Here is a 21,706-nt window from a genome sequence, read left to right on the forward strand (position 1 = left end):
CCAAGTTGAATAGCTCAGCCAGTCAATCAATATATATTAATATTAATACCTGTATTATAGCAGTGCCTGCAGCAGCCAAGAACGTAGAGTGTGAGGCACCTTACAAATACAAATCAACAGCCCATGCCCAGAAGGGTTTATGCCTAAGCAGGTAAAACAGAAAAGGAAATAAAAATGAGAAAGCCATGAAGAAATGAAGTAATATGTCAGGGCTTACCAAACAGGACAAAGTCACAGAGGTCAGCTCCCCTCATTCCTAAGTACGGTGCCCGTCTTGGTGAAATAAAAAGGCTGACAGCTTGGGAGTCAAATGTTCCCTAAAACCCTCAAAATTTTCACTTTTCCTCAATTGTTCAGGTAAAAAGGATCATTAACAGAAGAGGTAACAGAGGCCTCCCAAATGAACAGCAATTTCATAGGTCAATATTTTAAACAGCTGCTGACAAAAAGACTGAACCAAAAGCAACAGGAGCTCATCTCTCCAGCAATGTCAGGGCTCCTGCTACGACAGTGCCAGACCTCAGGTTACCACACATTTGAGTGACTTAGAGAAAAGTAATTATCAAACAAGCAGGGACAAAGCCAAGCAAAAAGGCTAAAGGTTCAGATCTAATACCTGACAAGGGGCAGTCCTAACTGTTCAAGAAGTAAACTCATGCTTAAGTCAAGAATAAGGAACAGCTTGTGCCCCTCCTTCCAGCCAGCTGCTGGCCACCAGCCTCACTCAGCTCTCCCACAGCTTCCTCCCAGAGCTGGCAGAAGTCTGTTATCCAGCCACAGACAGCAAGGTGGATGCTGTGCTCTGACCTCAGCAGCACATCTGCGTCAGCAAGGCAGGAGCTTTGCGTCTCTTTCCTCTCACACTGACGGTGAGATGCTCCCAGTAAGAGGCCCAGGACCAGCACTGAGCACCAGGAGCACAAATGCAGAGTATGCAGGGCTCAGCAGAGATGGTGTCCTGCTGCTACAATCAGTGATACACTGAGTGAAACATTTCCTCATGCTTCTCCTGTAAAAGATGGTGCAAAACCTGTACTAGCATACAAGTCATTTGCTTCTCCAGTCAGCCTGCTGCTGGGATACAAAAGATGTCTGCATTTAGATCCCATTTTCAATCACTATCCCAGCTGTGAATGTGCAGAACAGTTTGTGTTTATAACAGCACAGAAACAGGGTAATCTTCTATTACCTATGTGAACATAGGGACAAAGCCCAGGAAGTCAGAGGAGCATCCAGAGGATAATGGAAAAGAGGAGAAAAATCTGTATGTATGTACTGGAGAAGGTAAAACATGACACCATCACTTAGGCTGCAAGCAACAAAGCAAAACCTGAGTCAGGAAGATAGATCTGGTGCACACAGGATCATGGTAGAAGGTACAGTGCCCTAGACCAACCCAAATAAACAAAGGCTGGAAAGGATAGGAAAGGGGAGGCAGATGACAAGGGCTGGGAAGTCTGAAGTCCAGTCCTTTCAGTCTGGAGAAGACTGAGAGGGGATTTAATAAATATTTCTAAATAACTGAGGGCTGAGTGTCAAGAAGAAAGGGGCAGCCTCTGCTCACTTGTGCCCTGTGGTAGGACAAAGGGCAATGGATGTAAACTACAGCACAGGAAGTTCCACCTCAGCATGAGGAAGAACTTCATTGCAAGCACTGGAACAGGCTCCCCAGAGAGGTTGTGGAGTCTCCTTCTCTGGAGAGTTTCAAGTCCTGTCTGGATGTGTTCCTGTGTGACCTGCACTAGATTCTGTGGTCCTGCTCTGCATGGGGGTTGGACTGTATAATCTCCAGAGGTCCCTTCCAACCGTTAACATCCTGTGATCCTAGAGGAGCACTGGCTGCTGATCTATGCCTGAGCCACTACTGGCATTCATTCATTTGCGACGGCAGGAAAGCAGCCCAGAGAAGGTCTTGCCCACTATCTGCAAATCAAACCACTGCTGACACAACACAGCAGCACAACTTGCTCCTCCAAGAAGTGTCTGACATGCTGGGTATGAAACAGCTGTGGAAAGTCTTGAGGTATCATCCACCATATAACTATGCAGGCATAGATTCAACATCATCATCAGATCACATTGTCTGAAGTTTCCATTCTTTTCCACACTCCCTTGGCTCAGTCACCTGCCCTCCAGCCCCATTACCTAGTTTATCTAAACAGTGCAATGGGTTTTAAGGTTTCAGATCAGGGATCCATTAGAAAAACCTTGAATGAAAGGTGCAGGTGATTATTTTTAGAAGATATTTAAGTGAGTCCTAATTTAGTTTCTAAATCTGGCCTCCCAAAAAGTTCACCATAATGAACCCAGCCACCTCTGACCAAGTGGAATTTTCCCCTTTGATTTGCTTCAAAATGTACATTTTTTTGGAGGACACTGAGTGTCAAGGGATTCTCTCTCTGCTCACTCACTGTCTACTTTGCTACTGTTTGGGATTCACGAGGCAAACAGCCCTGTGTGTGATTTTTGTGAAGGAATTTCTTCTTCTGGTCAACCCTAAAAAGTAGCAACAAGGCTGCTACCTGAGCAGCTTTACAAAGGTGTTCACAGCACCATTTTGCACCAGGAGAACTACAATACAAAGAATCCAGGATGCTACCATGCAGGTCCAAGAGATACAGAACTAGTTTCATTTCTGTGGTTGAGAATGTAGATGGCAACACCAACTCCAAGGCATACTCCCATAGGAATCCAGAAATAGAGGCTTTTAATAGGCTGGCAGGAAGAATGAATTCTATTCCCATAAGGAACTGGAAATAGAGGGTTTTAATATGCTGTCAATAAGCAAGCTATAAATAACTCAAGAAATTTGCTGGTTTAATTTCAACATTTCTGCAACCTGTTTCACTCTACTGCAAGTAGAAGCACAGAGTCCTACAGCTCAAGCTCTGTCACATCTAGTGACAACATCACCTGAAAGGTACCAGGGGAACTCTGGTGGCTTTTTCTCCTCTTCACTTACAAATGTCTCAGTCTCTCACATGACAACAGCTCACTGTATTTGGAATGGAATGGAATGGAATGGAATGGAATGGAATGGAATAGAATAGAATAGAATAGAATAGAATAGAATAGAATAGAATAGAATAGAACAGAACAGAACAGAACAGAACAGAACAGAATAGAATAGAATAGAATAATCTCCAGAATAGAATAATCTCCAGAATAGAATAGACCAGGTTGGAAGAGACTTTCAAGATCATCACGTCCACAAATGCCTGGACCAATTTTCCTCAAGTTGCTCACCCAGAGCACTTCAGAACAGTGTTTGCCATACACAGACTCACAGCACCTTTCATAAGGCTGCCCAACTGCAAATAATTCCATTCAAAGTCTCTCCTATTGCCAGCAAGCTTTTCAGTCATTAAAGCAACTCTGCATTAGCAGCAAACACCCCTCTCAATAGCTGCCTGCACCTGCAGATGCTATCAGGGCTCTCTGCTGGCCTCCACCTCCTAGAGAAGCCACCCCATAGAATCATTCAGGTTGGAAAAGATGCTGAGATCATCAAATCCAACCATTAACCCTACTCTACGAAGTTCACCCCTAAACCATATCCCCAAGCACCACATCTAAACATCTTTTAAAGACATCCAGGGATGGTAACTCAACCACCTCCCTGGGCAGCCTATTCCCATGTTTGACCACCCTTTCTGTGAATTTTTTTTCCCCCTAATGTCCAGTCTAAACCTACCCTGCTACAGTTTGAGGCCATTCCCTCTTGTTCTGTCACTGATTAGCTGTGAGAAGAGACCAGCACCAACCCCTCTACAACATCCTTCCAGGTAGCTGTAGAGAGTGATGCTGCTATCAGTTTTACACTGATCATCATCACCACTTCATATCTCCTCTGTGTTTCTTTTCCTCCCCAATTTTATGGACGAAACCTCATAAAAGGCTTTTGAAAAATGCAGGTAAATTAAGGCCACTCAGCTGCCTTCCCCTGTCATTTATTAGCCTCTCAGCAAGGTACCCAGTGATCATTTTCTCCTCCAGAACTGCCTTAGCTTGACTGTACCAGTCTGTACTTAGGCAAATGTTGTACAGTCTCCATTCTTAATTGTGGTGAATAAAAAAAGGAAAGCAAGCATTTTTGTTACTGCTCTTGTTATTATTTTTATTATTACTACTCACAGGACATTTGCCTGACAGTCAAAACCACATCTAAGAGCTTTCTGATAACTGTGCCACCTCCATCTCCATTAATCATCTTAAAAGCAACAGTAAAAGCAGATGAACTCTACAGCAAAAGAAGAACTCCTTCTGCCTCAGCAACACAAGGTAAGAAGTTTTCCCCCAGGCCCTAAGCCCTCCCCACCCTTCAAAACCACTGAAGACTTAACTTCACTTTGTGAAAACATGGCTAGCAGATGCCCAGTTTCTTTTGTATTTGGAGTAGAGGATTATGTTTCTGAACTGAAGCTTCTGTGTCACAGAATTACATGATAATTGTCCATGCACAGAGCAGAAATACACCTGGAGATTTCACAGACTGCACTGGGTTGGCAGGGACCCTCAAAAGTTATCTTGTCCAAACCCCCTGCAGGGACATCTCCAACTAAAGCAGGCTGCCTAGGGCCACATCTGATCCTGAACAGCTCCAAGGATGGGGCCTCAACCACATCCCTGGGCACCTGTGCCAGTATTTCACCACCCTCATTGTGAAGAACTTCCTCCTAAATGTCCAACCTCAATCTACCCTGCTCCAGTTTCAAACCATTGCTCCTCATCCTATTGCCACAAGCCCTTCTAAACACTCTCTCCCCTACCTTCCTGTAGGTCTCTTTCAGACATTGAAATGTAGCTCTAAGGTCTCCCTGCAGTCTTCTCTTCTCCAGGCTTAAACAGCCCCAATTCTCTCAGCCTGTCCTTGTAGGAGAGGTGTTCCAGCCCTCTGACCATCTTTGTGGCCCTCCTCTGTCTCTCTTGTGTTGGGGTCCCCACAGCTGGACACAATACTCCAGATGAGGTCTCACCAGAACAGAGTGGCAGAATCACCTCTCACCCTGCTGGCCAAGCTGCTTTTGATGCAGCTCAGGATTCCACTGGCCTTCTGTGCTGCAAGTGCACACTGCTGACTCATGTCCAGCTTCACCAGCACCCCCAAGTCCTTTTCTGCAGGGCTGCTCTCAATCTCATCATCCCCCAGTCTGTATCAATATCGAGAGATGCCCCAACCTAGGTGCAGGGCCTTGCACTTTGCCTCAGGAGATTCTCTTCAGCTCAACTTCTCCAGGCTGCTCAGGTCCCTCTGTGCCCCATGCTGTTTCATTTTTGTTCCAGTGACCTAATTAGTAAAGCACTGTTTAGGTTTAAGTAGTTACAATCTTTCAGGCCCTCGGTGCCTGAAATCTCCTTAAGGCATCAATCCGCTTCTGCAGGCAGGGCAGGCTGCAGGCTGTGACTTACCACATGGCGTGCATGTAGGTTGGAGGTAGACGAGGGCTGCTGACAGGGGTGCAGTTGTAGGACCTCATGATTCTTTCTGCTAAGAGGAAGTTACGGAACAAGCTGGCCACGAGCAGGTCTTGCCTGAAGAGCTTCTGGAAAAGATCTGCCAAGAGATTGCAGGAATCACTAGAATCATAGAACTGGCTTGGTTGGAAAAGACCTTTAAGGTCATGGAGTTCAACTAGATGCCATATCTCTGTTAACTGAAGTACCTTAGGTAACGGGGAACAAAATCATTTAAAACATAAAAATGTGTTAATATTTTATCCCAGTTACAAGAAATCTACAACAGTTTTGCAGTTTTCCAATTAGCTAAAGCAAATCCTACCTTCTGATCCCCCTTAAAGCATCCCAATTACTCTCCCTTTCTCATTAACAGAATTAAGTACTTTCCACCTCAGGTTCATTTTTGCCTCTTCTGGACAAAACTCCCCTTTTGATGCTTCACTTAAACCCAGTCTGACAAAGCTTGTGGAAATTACCAAGGAAGAAAAGGACCTCTGTGTACTATTTAATCAAGAACTACACACCTGCTAAGGCAGTTTGATGTAGTTGTAAGAAGCCAAATTGAATCCTTAAAGATAGGAAATGTGCTGCCTTCTAGAGAGGCAAAGGAGAGTTTGTGCTCTACTGAGCACTGCAGAGAGCATAGCCAGAACACTGTTTACAAATTTGGCCACCCATGCTCCAAAAGCACAAATTCAAAACAGAACAGGGGTAGAGAAATGGGATGAAGTGTACTCATGAGAGAGAGGAAAAACTCTTTTATTTACAAAACTAACAAAGGCTGGAAGAATACAGACTGCTCTTTACAAAAAAACAAAGAACAACTAAGAAAGACAATTATCCAAGCTAAAGCAACCATGTTAGCACTAGAAAACAACTCTTCTGATCCTCAGTGATCAGGTTGCTGAAGTGCTGATGGTAAAAAGAATGACCTGAAAAAACATGTAACTAGCCTTAAGATCCAGTGTGATCTGTAATTTCAGTACCAGGCTTCAATTTCCCCCTTATTTTAGTGTCTCATTTACCTTACTTTTTACCCTCCAACTATGAACAAGCAATGCTTGAAAACCTCAGTCACCTGCCTAAGCCTTACCTCAGTCACCTGCCCAAGACTTACCTCTTGGCAACACATTCCATGCAATGGTGTCTGTGATAGCGGTGAAGATCCAGTTCAGCTCTCCCAGAGGAGTTCTCCTGTCATTTAGCCTTCCAGGAATCCTACAAGTGGGGGGAAAAAAAAATCCCACAAGTATGTCTTTTTTTTAGACAGACACACATGCACATCACACTTCTAAGGCTCCATCAAGGCTCACATAAAACAGCATTTCCAGAACTGTTAATTCTTAACCAAGAATTATTGTTGCTAGATAAACTCTCCTTATCCAAAATCTATTCCATCTGAATTGGCTTGTGAGATGAATTGTCAGATAAAGGACAATAAAGCAAGAATTGTTTATGGGTAACTGAGCTAAAGGGAAACAGTCTAGGCTAGATGATAGGAAATATTTCCTCACTGGAAGGCTTATCAAACATTGGAACGGTCTGCCCAGGGCAGTGGTGGAGTCACCACCCCTGGAGGTCTTCAAGCTGCATGTGAACCTGGTGCTTAGGGACATGGTCTACTCTGACCCTTCAGTGCTGGGTCAAGGGTTGGACTGGATGATCTTTGAGGTCTCTTCTAGCTGGGTGTATTCTGTGATTCTGTATCATAGAGGTGATGTCGATATCTGAGATGCCACAGAAATGTCTTCCCTTGAAGAGTTCAGGGACAGGCTGCACAGCATGGGAGGGAAGGAAACACCAGGCACTACCACTACTGCTGCCAGAGCTCTTTGACCCACAGCATCTTGTGAGCTTCCTCCATCTGGTCAATACACAAATCTACCAGCCTGCAACTGAGAATGCACCTTCAGCTCCAGGAATATCACAACCACATCAGCAGTATATACCAGAAGTCTATTTGTGGTGTAGCAAGGTCCAAAAAAATGCTGAGGAGTCCAATTGCTGATTTTATTAAATATTTTAAAGCAGAAAAAAAAAAGTGACACTGATCAATAGCAGGGATGGCAGCTCTCCAAATGCAGCTCCTCTTGTGCCTGCTCAGATGTAGGGTATGCAGTGGAAGTGAGCAAAGGGTTTGGTTTGTTAAGATGATGTTTTAGAACAGAGAAAATAACCCAAGCCATGCCAAAAGCTGAAATATTCATAGGCATCACCTTCCTCACACAAAGAAAAAGCAGAGGGTCAGCTCATGACTCTACAGGAATAATCCAGTTGCATGTTACATGAGCATTTGATAAATAAGCACTTTTAAGTGCAGTCCTGCAAAGCCAGGGGGTTACTACAGGACACACAAGTAGTGTGAGCCTGAAGTGGCATTTTGGTTTGGCACAGTGAAAGCCTTTCTGTGACTCTGTGTTTACATTTGGGCTACAAGACAGCTTGTGTTTGATAGAAGAGCCTAAGAAACCCTGAGGTGTTAACCTCCCTTCAAAAGTCAGTGGCACCAGCACACAGGTCCCCTCACTCTTGGGTCCTGAAGTTTTCCAGCAATGTGCTCATACTGGTTTTAGCAGTGATGTCAACAGAGAAATGGAACTTTCTGCTGCACAGCTTCACAGAATGGTTTAGGTTTGAAGGGACCTTAAAGATCATGCAGCTCCAACCTCCCTGCCATGGGGAGCCTATGAGAACAGACTGCTTAAGGCTTCATCCAACCTGGCCTTAAACCCCGGCAGGGAGGGGACATCCATGACCTCCCTGGGCAACTGTTCCAGTGTCTCACCACCCTAACTATAAGGAATTTTTTCCCAATCTCCAGTCTAAATCTGTCCTCTTCAAGTTTCAATCCATTCTCTCTCATCCTAGCACTGCAAGGTCTTGTAAAAAGATCCTTCCTGGGTTTTTTGTAGGCACCCTTCAGGTACTGGAAGGCTGCTCTAAGGTCTCCCTGGAGCCTTCTTTACTCCAGGCTGAACAGATCCAGCTTTATTTAGAATAAATCCTTTATTTAGAATAAACCAAACCAGGTTGGAAGAGACCTTCAAGATCATCGTGTCCAACCCATCAATCAATCCAACCCACCCAAACAACTAACCCACGGCACCAAGCACCCCATCAAGTCTCCTCCTGAACACCTCCAATGACGGCGACTCCACCACCTCCTTGGGCAGCCCATTCCAATGGGCAATCACTCTTTCTGTATAGAACTTATAGCTCTTGCAGCCTGTCCCCATAGAGGAGGTTCTCCAGCTCTCTGATCATCTCCGTGGCCCATGAGAACTCATCATGCAGCAAAAAGCCCAGAAACAAATCCCAACCCTTTTGAAGAAACACCAGATTACCCAGGAAAGCACAGGAAACCCAGCAAGGGCTCTTATCACAAGGAAACAGGAGAGCAGAGTCTTGCTGAAGGGAGGGAGCAGCAGACAGAGGGGATTGTACCACTGAGCCTGACACTCAAACCTTTTGCCAACTATTCACATTTTGGCATTCATTTAAACAGCTGAAAAAAAGATAGTGAATGAATGCCTGGGAGTGAGAAAGGTAAGGAGGTCATTCTATCTACCCTACACCAAGGAACAACTTGAACAGTGTGGATAAACACCTACAAGAAAGAAAAATCTTGGTGCCAACAAATGCTTTGCACAAGTGAAGAAAGAAGGAAGAATACTTGACCACTGAAAGAAAGGGAAGGAATTCACTCTTCATCCTTCAAGGGTTCAAGGCATAAACACTTCAGAGGTGCATGAGTTATTTGATTCTGCTGAGGAGTAACTTGGTGAAATTCTCCAGCCTGAGATACACAGAAGCTCAGGGCAGACAAACCAAAGGTCTCCTCTGGGCTCAACATTTATTATTCTAAGCATCAATACACCAGAGACAACACAGCCTGACCAAAGCACGTTCGGTACAGGTCAAAGCACAATGTTCTACCAGGAATCTTGCTGGGCCAGAGTCTTGCTTTTGTAGAATGAAAAAAGGGACTCAAATTTATTTCATCCAGGCACTGAATGAATCACAGAATGTTAGAAGTTGGAAGGGATCTCTAGACATCATCCAGTCCAACTCCCCTGCCAAAGCAGGATCACCTAGGGTAGGTCACATAGGAAAGCATCCAGGTGGGTTTTCAAAGTCTCCAGAGAAGGAGACTCCACAGCCTCTCTGGGCAGCCTGCTCCAGTGCTCCATCACTTTCACAGTAAAGAAGTTTCTCCTCATGTTGAGATTGAACCTCTTGGGTTCCAGCTTGGACCCACTGTTTCTTGTCCTATCACTGGGCACCACCAAAAGAGCCTGGCACCTTCATCTTGGCACCCAACCCTCAAGTATTTATAACATTTGTAAGACCCCTCTCAGCCTTCTCTTCTCAAGACTAAACAGCCCCAGGTCTCTCGGTCTCTCTTCACAGGAGATACTTTTAAATTCCTCAATCATCCTCCTAGCTCTCCAGCAGATCCATGTCTTTCCTGAATCAGGAAGCCCAAACCTGGACACAGTACTCTAGGTGCGGTCTCACCAGAGCAGAGTAGAGGGGGAGGAGAACCTCCCTAGTCCTGCTTAATGTACCACAGGATGCCATTGGCCCTCTTGGCCACAAGGGCACATTGCTGCCCCATGGAGAACTTGCTGAAGTTATCCATGGGACAGATATGGTAGGAGGATCTCATACTGCATTTGTTCATCTGTAAGATTTGATGTGAGGTCCAAAGACTAAAGGAGCAACATGCAACCTGATTTCTGTGTCTGAAGGGACCAAATGACAGCCAGTCTACTGTGACTCAAAGCCAATAATACATGCAGAGCTCTGCTTAAAGGAAGAAAAGTGGTTGGAAAGTGTTCTGCAGTCTCTCAGCTTCTTCCTCCATCCTGATCAGATTTCCTAAATATGCTTTCTAACACTTATTTGCTTCTCACAGAAACAGAAAGAAGGTAAATAAAAGAAGACAAAGCCCCCCCCAAACCCCACACGTCCACTCAACCACATGCAACAAACCAAGACCAACAGACCTGATCCTGGGCTGTCTCATCAATACTCAAACACACGCAGACAAAACCTGGCACTCTCAACACAGCTTTTATTCCCCTTTAGACAGTGTGAAGAGGCAGGATGGAGAAGTTTCAGAACCCAAGAAGGCATCCTACAGATTTCATCCTGACACTTCCCTTCTCCAACAAGATTTCAAACCTTCGAAGCACCAAGACAAAGCCCAGGCAGAATGCTCTCACTATGGCAACCTACAGCCTGCAGCATTATTTCCAGGCAAGTTCAGCTGAAGCAAGTTCTCTTATATAAATAGTCTCTAAACCAGCTAGAAATTAGCATCCTATAAAAAAATTCCTGTCTGTCTTGATATTGGGGGGGGGGGGGGGGGGGGGAGGGGGGCGGGAAGAAAAATATATATATCTCCATCTCTGGCACAGTGTTTGTTAAGTGATCCCCCAGAGCAAGCAGAGGGAACGTGAGGCCACACAACTGCTCTTGTGAGGATTTCACATAAATATTTGCATTGCAGAACACCCTCTTGCAGCAACACAGCAGCGTTCCCTAAGTCAGGGTATTATTAATTAGAAACCAAAATGATCTTGCAGAGATTCCCCAGCAAGCCAACTGCTGAGCTTAAACCATTTGATGGCCACTTGCAAGCCGGTTTTCAGTGGGAATAGAAAAAAAGAGTTGTTTCATGGTGGAGTCTGAATCTTTACACCAGATGGAGAGTTCTGCACACAGTTCATACTAAATTCTCTTTCATTAAATGCAGATTGTGAGCTGAGACACATCTTGCTGATGCTATTATGCAGGAATGACAGCCTGACATCCAAAGTTGCTGCTAGTAGTCCAAGTTCAGAAGCTCCTTGTGATCTGAGTATCTCCTGTCTGGGGGGGGATCAAGGTATGCTTCTTACTTTTGTATGTAAAGATTTAAAATAAACTTAAAATAACCACTCATTAGTGTGTTACAGCTTTTATTTTGGATTTTGAGATGCTCAGACACATCATGACTTTCCTTTCTAAAACTGGCTGCCAGATTCATAGAAAATGCAGCTACCTATGAGGGACTGCAGTCAGGCAGTAGAAATTAATAGGCTGTCATCTTATGTGGCACTCCTAGGTGAGTTCATTTTCTTTCTGCCCTCACATATAGTCAGGAAGATACTAATTTTGTGCCTAGTTCCAGCATCAGGAAGATTAATGCTGTTCAGTGCTTTGAAAACCTCAGTGCTGGGTGTTAAGGGTGAGGGCAGAGGGAGCGTGGGGAACGGCAGGGGAGCAGCAGGCAATCCATTTCCCTGACTGCACAAACCCTACCACAGCTCTCCCATTCCGAGCTGGCACTAGACAGCAGCCATCAGAAGGGAATTAGCAGCAGGGCTGATTCTCTATGAGACACACAGGAATCAATTACAGCTGGGAAGAGTCAGCACTATAAACCAGCAGATGAAAATAAACACAAGGTATTTTCTATTCCTAGATGGGACTCCTCAAACTCCCATCCCAGAGACTGCAGGACAGTTTGTAATACTCAAATGACAAGCTGAAGAAGGGATTTTTCAGCACAGTATTACTCAATGACAGTGGATCTTAAACATCTTAGAGATTTGAAGTTTAAGCCTCCAAAGGCAACAGGAGGATGGCTCTTTTAACTCTCAGATTGCCTTTCAATATCCCTCAATGATAGGGACAGCAAATTCCATCTCCATGCACTAAAACTCACGAGGTACTAATCTCCTGCCCCAGTTAGGAGACCTGCATCACTGCACTACATTAAAATAAACAATGACATCTAGTAGAAAGTCACAAGAGAGGCATACAGCAACTACCTATTTGCTGCTTCTAATTTATTTGAAATAATCAATTGTTGTTTGGGTTTTTTTTAATACCTCTACTTCTCTTGAAGAAGACGACCCTTCATTTGTGTTATTTTTGTAGCTTTCCACCACACAAACATACTTCATGTTGTTTTTCAGAGAAAATATTTTGGGGTGAGTGCATTTCCCTCAGGAAGGCTGGGGAAGGACTGTTTAGAAGGGCTTGTAGAGGTAAGAAGAGGAGCAATGGTTTGAAACTGCAGCAGGGTAGATTTAAGTTGGACCTAAGAAAGAACTTCTTTACAGTAAGAGTGGTGAAATACTGGAGCAGGTTGCCCAGGGATGTGGTTAAGGCCCCATCCCTAAAGTCATTCAGGATCAGACTTAACGTGGCCCTTGGCAGCTTGACCTAATTGGAGGTGTCCCTGCTGACTGCAGGGGGGTAGGAGAGGATGACCTTTGAGGGTCCCTTCCAACCCAATACAATCTGTTAAACCAATGTGCTCTTTCAAGGCCTTCCTGTAGCTACAAACTAAAGCTTCCTTTCACTTCTCTTTGGCCATGCATCTACATAACCACAACATCACAAGGCTTCAGAAAGTACTTTTCCCCGTGAGGAATATTGCTATCATCTTGGTATTGCTCCTCCTGATGTGTCTCACATCATGCTTTGACGATCAGCAAGACCCTTTGACAGTAAGGACAGAGCAGACCTCATCTGTAAAAACTATTTCTGAGGGAGGGGAAGAAAGGGAAAGAAGGGCACAGGCTGCCTCAGCTGCTTGCTGCAATTTAACATCTCTGGACTCTCAATTGCTTCTTCCATCAACTTCCTGACAGACGCCTTTACAGAGACCTAAATCACAGCAGTCTATTGTGGAAAGTGAGGACTGCAAAATGTCAGGGTCACTGAAGAGCTCATGCTAGGTGTAACCATCAATGTCCTTGTCAGAAATTTAGCAGAACCCCATGAATCACTTTAATTACAGGGGAAGCTTTTACTTCAAAGGCTGCCAGGTTTTCCCTTCAGATGGGCTCCATCCTTATCCCTGCCTTTGGAATACAATATATATAGCATTGGGATATGCAGTATCGTACTTTTGACTTCAGAAAACAAGATGCTTTAGTGCTGATGTGTGCCTCTGAATACCTGCAATCATTTTAGTTTGGGGGGAAGGAAATAACACAAATGTATTTCACTTTTTATTCTTCCAGGGGGAGAAAAAAAAATATATGGTGAGCACAGAGTGAATGGGGCAACAGTAACACAGCAGGATGCATGCTGTGGAAATCTCCTCAGCTGGCAAGAGCTGCTTAGACAGGATCAACACAGTTAAGGTGCTCAAAGACAACATGTCCTCATCACAAAGCAAGAGGAATGATCCAGGAGTGCTGTGATTGGGCTCCTGCAACCTTGGCAAACTACTTGCAAAAGACAAAAAGGTTTAAGGTTCTTGAGCTACTTATTCAAGAGCGCTGGAAAGCTTTGCACACTGGTGTTCAGCCCTGTCAGCTCTCTTTCTGAAGATATGAAAGAAGTGTTGCCATGAAAACCACGCTTTGGAGAGTGATCTGCACTTTGTATTTACAATAGGTGTTGCCTACGCTCGAGACTGATACCCTGGGACCATGGTGGTAAAACTAAAATCCTCCATTTCATTTGGAGTTCATTAAGGGTAGAAACTGTGCTAAATGACATCTTCAAAAGCCAAGTTTTCCCTCATCCCAAGCCCAAACAAGTGACTTCACTAACAGGCTGTGTGGCACAGCATCCCTGGTATCCCATGGCTAATAATACCTACTAAAATACTTGCATTCTGAAGATGCTCCCATACCTTCCACTGAATTTTCTAGAAGCAAATGAAAGGCTTGAAAGCTGCCTAACCTAGCTCTAGAAGCAAACTAAAAATCATAGTTTTCCCCACTATAAAATAATAAATGAACCCTGCCTCTCCCCCCCCCCCCCCCCCCCCCCCAGGTTACAGTGTTTCAGAATTTGGACTAGCACATGGCTGATTAAGTATCTGCAGAGGTACAGAGAATTGCCTAGGTTGGAAAGGACCTTTAAGATCATCAGGTCCAATCACTAGCCCAGCGCTGACAAGTCCTTGACTAAACCATATCCCTAAGCACTGCATCTATGCACCTCTTAAATACCTCTGGGGATGGGGACTCCACCACCTCCCTGGGCAGCCTGTTCCAATGCCTGATATCCCTTTCAGTGAAGACATTCTTCCTAATATCCAACCTAATCTTCCCTTGGCACAACTTGAGGCCTTTTCCTCTTGTCCTATCACTTATTACTTGGTTGAACAGATTGACCCCCACCTCTCTACAACCTCCTTTCAGGTATTTGTAAGAGCAACATCTTAGAACTATAGAATCAGCTGGTTGGAAAAGAGCCTAAGGTCATTGAGTCCAACCATAAGCTAACATCTCCCTGTACAGAAACTGCTAGACCATCTTAACTTGGGGCAGCAGTGATGACACAGACCTGCAACAGCAACCACAGTCCTGTCAACATAACTATGATTCAGCCTTCAGTTGCCTTAGTCACTTGCCCAAGAGGCAACAGTGTTTGTCCCTGCCTAGTCCTGTGGAAAATAACACACCTCTTATCTTTTAATCAACAACTTTTCTCCATCGAGTTCTGAACTTGTGGATTTCTGCCGTGCTCACACCAGCAGCTCTCGCAGCATCGCCTTGTACCAAGTAGGCAGTAGGGTGTAGGATTCATGGAATGGTTTGGGTTGGAAGGGAACTTAAAGATCATCTAAGTTCTAACTCCCTGCCATGGGCAGGGACACCTTCCACTACACCAGGTTGCTTAAGGCTTCATCCAACCTGGCCTTAAACACCTCCAGGGAAAGGGCATCCACACCCTCCCAGGGCAACCTGTTCCAGTGTCTCACTACCATCACTGCAAAGAATTTCTTCCTAATCTCCAGTCTAAACCTGCCCTCTTCAAGCTTCAATCCATTCCCTCTCACCCTGTCACTACAATACCTTGTACAAAGTGAGCATGCACCAGAGGTATTTGTTAGATACACAATCATCTCTGCTTTTCCCCCATTATATTTGCCATGTGGTATCTTGGGATTTTTTTTTTTCCTACCTCATCTTCAAGCTGGCTCCCAGTTTAACCTGGCTCCCACTAAACCATTACTCACCAATAAAAAAAGTGTTAAAACATTAATAATTTCCAGTCTGTGACATTTGACAACACTGAAAGTGGAAAGCAAAATTAATTTTAGTTCAAATTTGTTATTTCTAGTGATTTTTAAAAATGGGCTTTGTGCTGGTGAATGACAACCTGGAGATGGGCTCTCTGCTCTCAGAACAGCAACAGCCACAAGCTGCTGCAGCAGGACGAGCTGCTCCCACGCTGCTCCTGCCTACGTGACGCAGAGCTGACATTCAGAAAAGTCCTTTGTCACAAAGCCCTGGCAGCAAGGGGCTGGGCTCCTTTCCAGCTGTGAGACTGAAGGGTGGCACCCTATTCACATGGTCATTTCATAGAATGCATCGGCTTGGAAGGGAGCCTTGAAGGTCATCTTGTCCAATCCCCCCGCAGTTAGCAGGGACACCTCCAACTAGGATCAGGTTGCTCAGGGCCACATCAAGTTTGACCTTGAATGTTTCCAGGGATGGGGACTTCACCACATCTCTGGGCAACATGTTCCAGTATTTCACTACCCTCATTGTAAAGGACTTCCTCCTAATGTCCAACCTAAATCTAGCCTGCTCCAGTTTCAAACCATTGCTCCTCATCCTATTGCTACAAGCCCTTCTAAACAGTCCCTCCCTGGCTTTCTTGTAGCTCCCTATGAGGTACTGGAAAGGACTCTCTTCTAAGTGGCCCTATCATAAGCAGGAAGGGCTGTCAGGTAAGCAGGGTACTGGTTACAAAATACCTTCCTTCTGCACAATAGAACCGGGGGGGGAAAAAAATCCCAGGAAAGCGAAATATCATTCTTGCTCCCCATAGGATGTGACTTCAGGAGCATAACCCAGCGACACAGATTAAAGCACTCTTGGCCATCCCTGATTCTTGGCACCCAGAATTCCCACCCTACACACCAAGTTAAACCATTCCTTAGGATTTTTTCCAACACTTTTCAAAAGCAGAACAAAGCCACAGTTCATTTCACTCAGCAGAACACAACAAGCTGTGCCAGCACAGATGACAAGATGGCTTGTGACCAAGCAGGAAAGACCAACCAAGGCAGCAGGAGTGCCCAACACTGATGCTGCCACTGAAAAGTCTCAGGAAGTGGCAGCCAGAGGTTCCTAAATTCCTAGCACTTTAGTAACTTAATTTTATTATTATTTTTCATTTTATTGTCTGGCTCCAGTAAAGATCTTTATTTCCAAACCAGAGATCATTTTGGCTTCACCTCAGATCTGTTGTATAAATGCCCATCTGGATACACCACAGATTTATTCACCAGGACACTGGCTGAGCATAGAGAAGTACAAACCTGAGTCCTTCAGAAAAGGTGCAGCCTAATTTAGCCTCAAAGTCTGCAGCTTGATAGCAATATAAACTCTCTCCTCACTTTTAAAGAGAGCTAAATTATAAATTATAATACACACCCAGGCAGTGCAGGAAGTTTCTAGGCCTACCTCAAGACTGTAACAAAAACCATGTGTTTTCTATAATTGATGGATGGAGCACATTAAGATGATGAGGTTTAAATATTTGATATCTACAGGAGCCTCCTTCTGGCAGGCTTTCCATGAAGAGAGCCTTTAAAGGATGCATGTGTGCTGGGGTATTAGCCAACAAGAACCAACAATACTGACAGAAATTCTTTTTTTCTTTTGCCAGTAAACCATCATTTAAAGAATGCTTCACCCTCAGCAGCACACCTCAGTGTTCCATGAAGCTGATTCTGGAGCTACCTTGCTCAGAGCTTCACTGACCCCCACCACATGTTCTTTCATTAGACACACTCTTGTAGCAATATGTTAAAGTGCAATTAACATAATATTGTCATTGTTCTGGAGCACACTTATCCAGCGGCCTGGGGTGATCTCAGTCCACACTGCTGATGAATGAGCCTGTCAGCTCAGGAAGGACTTCTGCTCACCTTTGCTGCCAGCACCTAGAGATGGCCAAAACAACATCCTCTGCACTCTGCCTGTTTAAACGTCAGCCAGGGAACTATACTACCACTCAACAGCTTTTAACTTCAGGACCACCTAACCTTCTCACGGCAAAAGACCCTGGTAGCACCCCTCTGAGCACACAGGCAAAGCAACGTTAGCCCCTGCGGAGATTTTCTTCCTGCTGCTTCTCTCCTTCAACCCAAAAGCTAAACCTAAACCCAGCACATTTTTCTAATGGCTTTTAGAGGAATCAACACCCAGTGGAGGACCTTTTCCTAGACTGATGCACCTCTGCAAATGGCTCTAACGCTTTCTTTGATAGATGAGGTCTTGTCTCTATTATTTGAGTTGTAAACTGAAAGATTACTTTTATTTTGGTAAGATTAGTGCCTCTGAAATAACAGCTTTACAAGAGTCATTGCTTTGCTTCCCCAGCTGAGAGGTGATAGGATAATCAAATTTTCCCATCTAAAATTAGCATGATTAAATACCTAAACACCACTGATGAGCCTGACTGCTCTAAAACACAGACTGCAGAAGAGCTGGTAGCTCTGAGAAGCATCTGTAACCTCATCAGAATGTAAAACATGCAAGTTAACAGGGAATGATTTACTAACATGAAAACTGAACAAGAAATTTTAGCTGATGCAATCTTCCCCTCATTGCTTCTGCTATAACAGATAATTTGCTATTGGCAGCAGGAGCAATGAATGATTGCTGCACTTTGCAACACCGTGCAGAAGCTTATTAAAATACAAGGGAGTATGAGACTATATTCCTGCTAAGAATTGGCACTTGATATCCAAAATCCTGTTCTCCTGTTCTTCCAGGATGCCCTTCAATTCTCCAGTGTTCAGCTGAGACAAAAGATGCAAAGTGGAGCCTGGACATCTGTGGGTCAGAAGAGTTCTAATTAATCTCAACAGCAATATTTCTAGAATGAACATTTCTCAGAAATGGAATGAATCATCTTTTGTCAGTAACTCCCAGATAGTTTGTGTGTGTGTATCAATGTCCCAAAACCAGGCCATCCAAAAAACACCTGCAGGGACCACAGAAGTCCTGCATTTGGGTGCTGCAAGCATCTACTGCCCTGGCTCTACGAATATGCTTCCCTTTTTTAAATTAAAACACTTTCAAGCAGTTAAAAAAACCAAAACCAACCAACAAAACAACAACCAAAACCCAAAACAAACAAAAAAAAACCAAGCAAGCAAGTAAAAAATCTTGAAGGTCTACAGTGGCCAAGTTTTATTATCTCGAAAACTACCTTGTTTGTAGAAACTGAAGGAGAATTTGAAAAGCCATTGTCTTGTTGGTTTTCCTCAGCTGCCTGACAAGAAGTAATTATGCTCAAATACTGCTTGGATGTGAGGGACTGCAACATTTTTAATGGTGTCTGAAACACATCAACACCATCAGAGAAAGAACAAGAGGATAGGGTAATGATGAAGTGACCAGCTGTATTTTTTGTATGTGTTACTCTGGGTTTTGGTGATGTGAAGTGTACAGCTCACAGGGCTGTGAGCAAGCCTCCTCTCTTAGTGTTCCCACCACAGTTGAAACCCACCTCAAAAGCAGCCACACCAGGACTCCCAGGAGCATAGCTGTAGTCTGTGCCTGCAGTTGCCAGTCTGGGGTGATGGCACCAGTGTTGAAAGCTCCAGGACTCACAGCATTACAGAATTGTTTGGGTTGGAAAAGTCCTCTAAGATCATCGAGTCCAACCACCAATCTAAGGCCACTGTGGCCATTGCACCATGTCCTGGAGTGCCATGTCCACACATTTCTTGAATACCTTGAGGAATGCTGGCTCCACCACCTCCCTGGGCAGGTTGTTCCAATGCCAGACCAAATTGTTCCTAGTATTGAATCTAAAACTCTGAACTCTGAACTCTAAAGCTCGGGACTCCAGCCTGAGACTGCACTCATGACGCCAAGCCGAGCCCCAGTGCAGCCATAACTCCGCTGCGGCACCGCTCCCCGAGCTACTGCTCACTTTTATGGCCACTGCTTATTTCTGCAACACACAGGAAAGCAAGAAATGACAAACCCTTTGGGTGCAGACTCTGCAAGAAGCTTTCCCAAGACATTTTGTGGCAGGCAAACAAGAGAGATGCTGGAAATAATGAGGAAATTAAAAACAACAGGGAAAGCACAAATAAATAAATAAATAGATAGATAGATTTAGAAATCATCAAGTTTGGCTTACTTCTCTATTAAATCCAATGTGACTCCTGGCACCAGCCTGACACTCTTCTGCATACAGAACCTGTGGAGGAGAGAATAAAAATAAAACACACTAATTGAATATTTAACGACAAGGTTCCGTGGGAAGAATAGGGGAAGGTGGTTTCTTTATTACAGTGCTTCCAAAAGAGTGGTTTGGGGTAGGAAAAACTTTGCCCCAGCATAATAAGGCTGAAACGAGGCCCTCAGTATTTGTCAGGCTCATGATTATGCGACGATTTCCATCATCAGGCGTCAAAACCAGGGCATTGTAACTGTCACGGTGACAAGTTTGCCAACATGGAGCAGCAGGGGAGGAAAAAGGGCTCACAGTCATCCAGCAAGGTCTCTGGGGAGGAGGAGCGAGACGACAGGAGAGCAGAGGAGGGTTTGTGCTGCTGGAATAATGATTAGCGTTGGCTGGGCTTCCCTGAAGAGCTTTGGCACTGCAGGCAGGGAAGCAAGAAAGGAGCGAGGGATGCATCGAGTTCAAACACCTCAGCTATTCAATTAGAAAAATGAAAATGCTGACTCCATTTCCTCAGCTTTACAAACAGCACCACCTCAGGAATGTTAGCCCTGGAAATGCAGAGTCTTGTTAGCACCAGCACTTGCTGTGCCAAAAAATCCCAAGGGCTGCTGATCCCAAGTGAGCGTGGGAAGATAAGGTGACTGCTGGCCCAGTTTCCCAGAACCTGTGTCCCTCCTCCAGAACTCTTGGGGACATCCTTTGTGGCCCAGAGAGCACAAGTGGGAAACAACAGATCTAGGAAGGAAAACCAGCAAATGTAACTCAAGAAATTAGCTCCTCAGTGATCCACTGCCTTCCCAGTCCATCTTCCCAGCACTTCATAAATTCACTCTCTGGGAATGATGGAATTCATCCATCAGTGCAATATTCATTCATTCATCCATAGAATGGTTTGAGCTGGAAGGGACCTTAAAGATCATCAATTCCCCTGCCATGGGAAAGAACACCTTCCACTAGAGCAGGCTGCTCAAGGCTCCATCCAGGTCGTAAACACCTCCAGGGAGGGGACATCCATGACCTCCCTGGGCAACCTGTTCCAGTGTCTCACCACCCTCACTGTCGAGAATTTCTTCCTAATCTCCAGTCTAAATCTGCCCACCTCAAACTTCAGTCTATTCTCTCTCATCCTATCACTACAAGCCCTTGTAAAAAGACCCTTCCTGGCTTTCCTGTAGGCCCCCTTCAGGTACTGGAAGGCTGCTATAAAGTCTCCCCAGAGAATTCTCTTGTTCAGGCTGAACAGCTCCAACTCTGGTAGCCTTATCAGTTGAGATTTAACCCCTACACTTCACTCTTCGTGGGAACACAAAGCTCTGTGGGCAGTGTGGGAGCAGGAGAGCTCAGCTGCCTTGGAAAGCCTAGAGGCAGCAGTGGCTGAAGCTGCTGCAGCAGAAGCCCCTCCTTTCACCACAGCCATGATAAATCCAAAAAGCATTTCCCCAGGTAAAGGGGAGAACAATTACTTCTTTAACAACAAGATGTGCAGAGCTTGCTCCTGAAATCTTCAGGACCCCCCAGTTTGGTTGTGGCACCCCCTGCCTGCAGGACACCCTTTACTGCCCAAATCAGGGACTGACTGACAGCTAAATGGTCTCTGGGCTGCTTTCCTGATGTGTGCAATATCCATCGTGGGGAAAGAAGGGGGAAAAAAAAAAAGTCATAAAGCTGTCTGTGAACACTGCAGTGGGATCCCTGCACAATCTGCCACAGCATAAAAATCTTACAACACTGCTTCACCAAACCACGCAGGGAAATACCCCTCAAAAAACACAAACCGCAGGCAGGATTCAGCACAGCAGAATTAGGTCGTCAGAATCAGGCTGGAGTCTCCCTGCAGACTAAGGATGCCAAAAGACTTCCTAACTCCTCTGCTCAACGCCTCCACATCATGACACATAGAATCAGAGAACGGTGGGGGTGGAAGGGACCTCTGGAGATCATCTCGTCCAACCCCACTGCTACCTCAGGTTCGCTTGGAGCAGCTTACACAGGAATGCATCCAGGCAGGTTTTTGAGAGTCTGCAGAAAAGGAGACAACTCCACAGCCTCTCTGGGCAGCCTGATCCCA

At 45.0% G+C, this 21,706-nt stretch overlaps 1 protein-coding gene across 2 annotated transcripts in view; it reads right to left on the minus strand.

The window, feature by feature from the left end:
• Positions 1-21,706, minus strand: part of RPTOR (regulatory associated protein of MTOR complex 1) — a 178,123-nt gene that overhangs the window by 90,911 nt on the left and 65,506 nt on the right. For both annotated transcript variants that reach the window (XM_068151258.1, XM_068151257.1), the window contains exons 7-9: positions 19,591-19,650; positions 6,575-6,675; positions 5,410-5,554 (exon numbers count right to left, since the gene is read on the minus strand). In XM_068151258.1, the coding sequence (XP_068007359.1) occupies positions 5,410-5,554; positions 6,575-6,675; positions 19,591-19,650 (306 nt within the window). The remainder of the gene's footprint in view (positions 1-5,409; positions 5,555-6,574; positions 6,676-19,590; positions 19,651-21,706) is intronic.

The sequence above is a fragment of the Melanerpes formicivorus genome, unplaced genomic scaffold (assembly GCF_026170545.1).
Source record: "Melanerpes formicivorus ecotype bairdi unplaced genomic scaffold, bMelFor1.0.p_v2 SCAF_21, whole genome shotgun sequence".
In the NCBI taxonomy this organism is placed as follows: domain Eukaryota; kingdom Metazoa; phylum Chordata; class Aves; order Piciformes; family Picidae; genus Melanerpes; species Melanerpes formicivorus.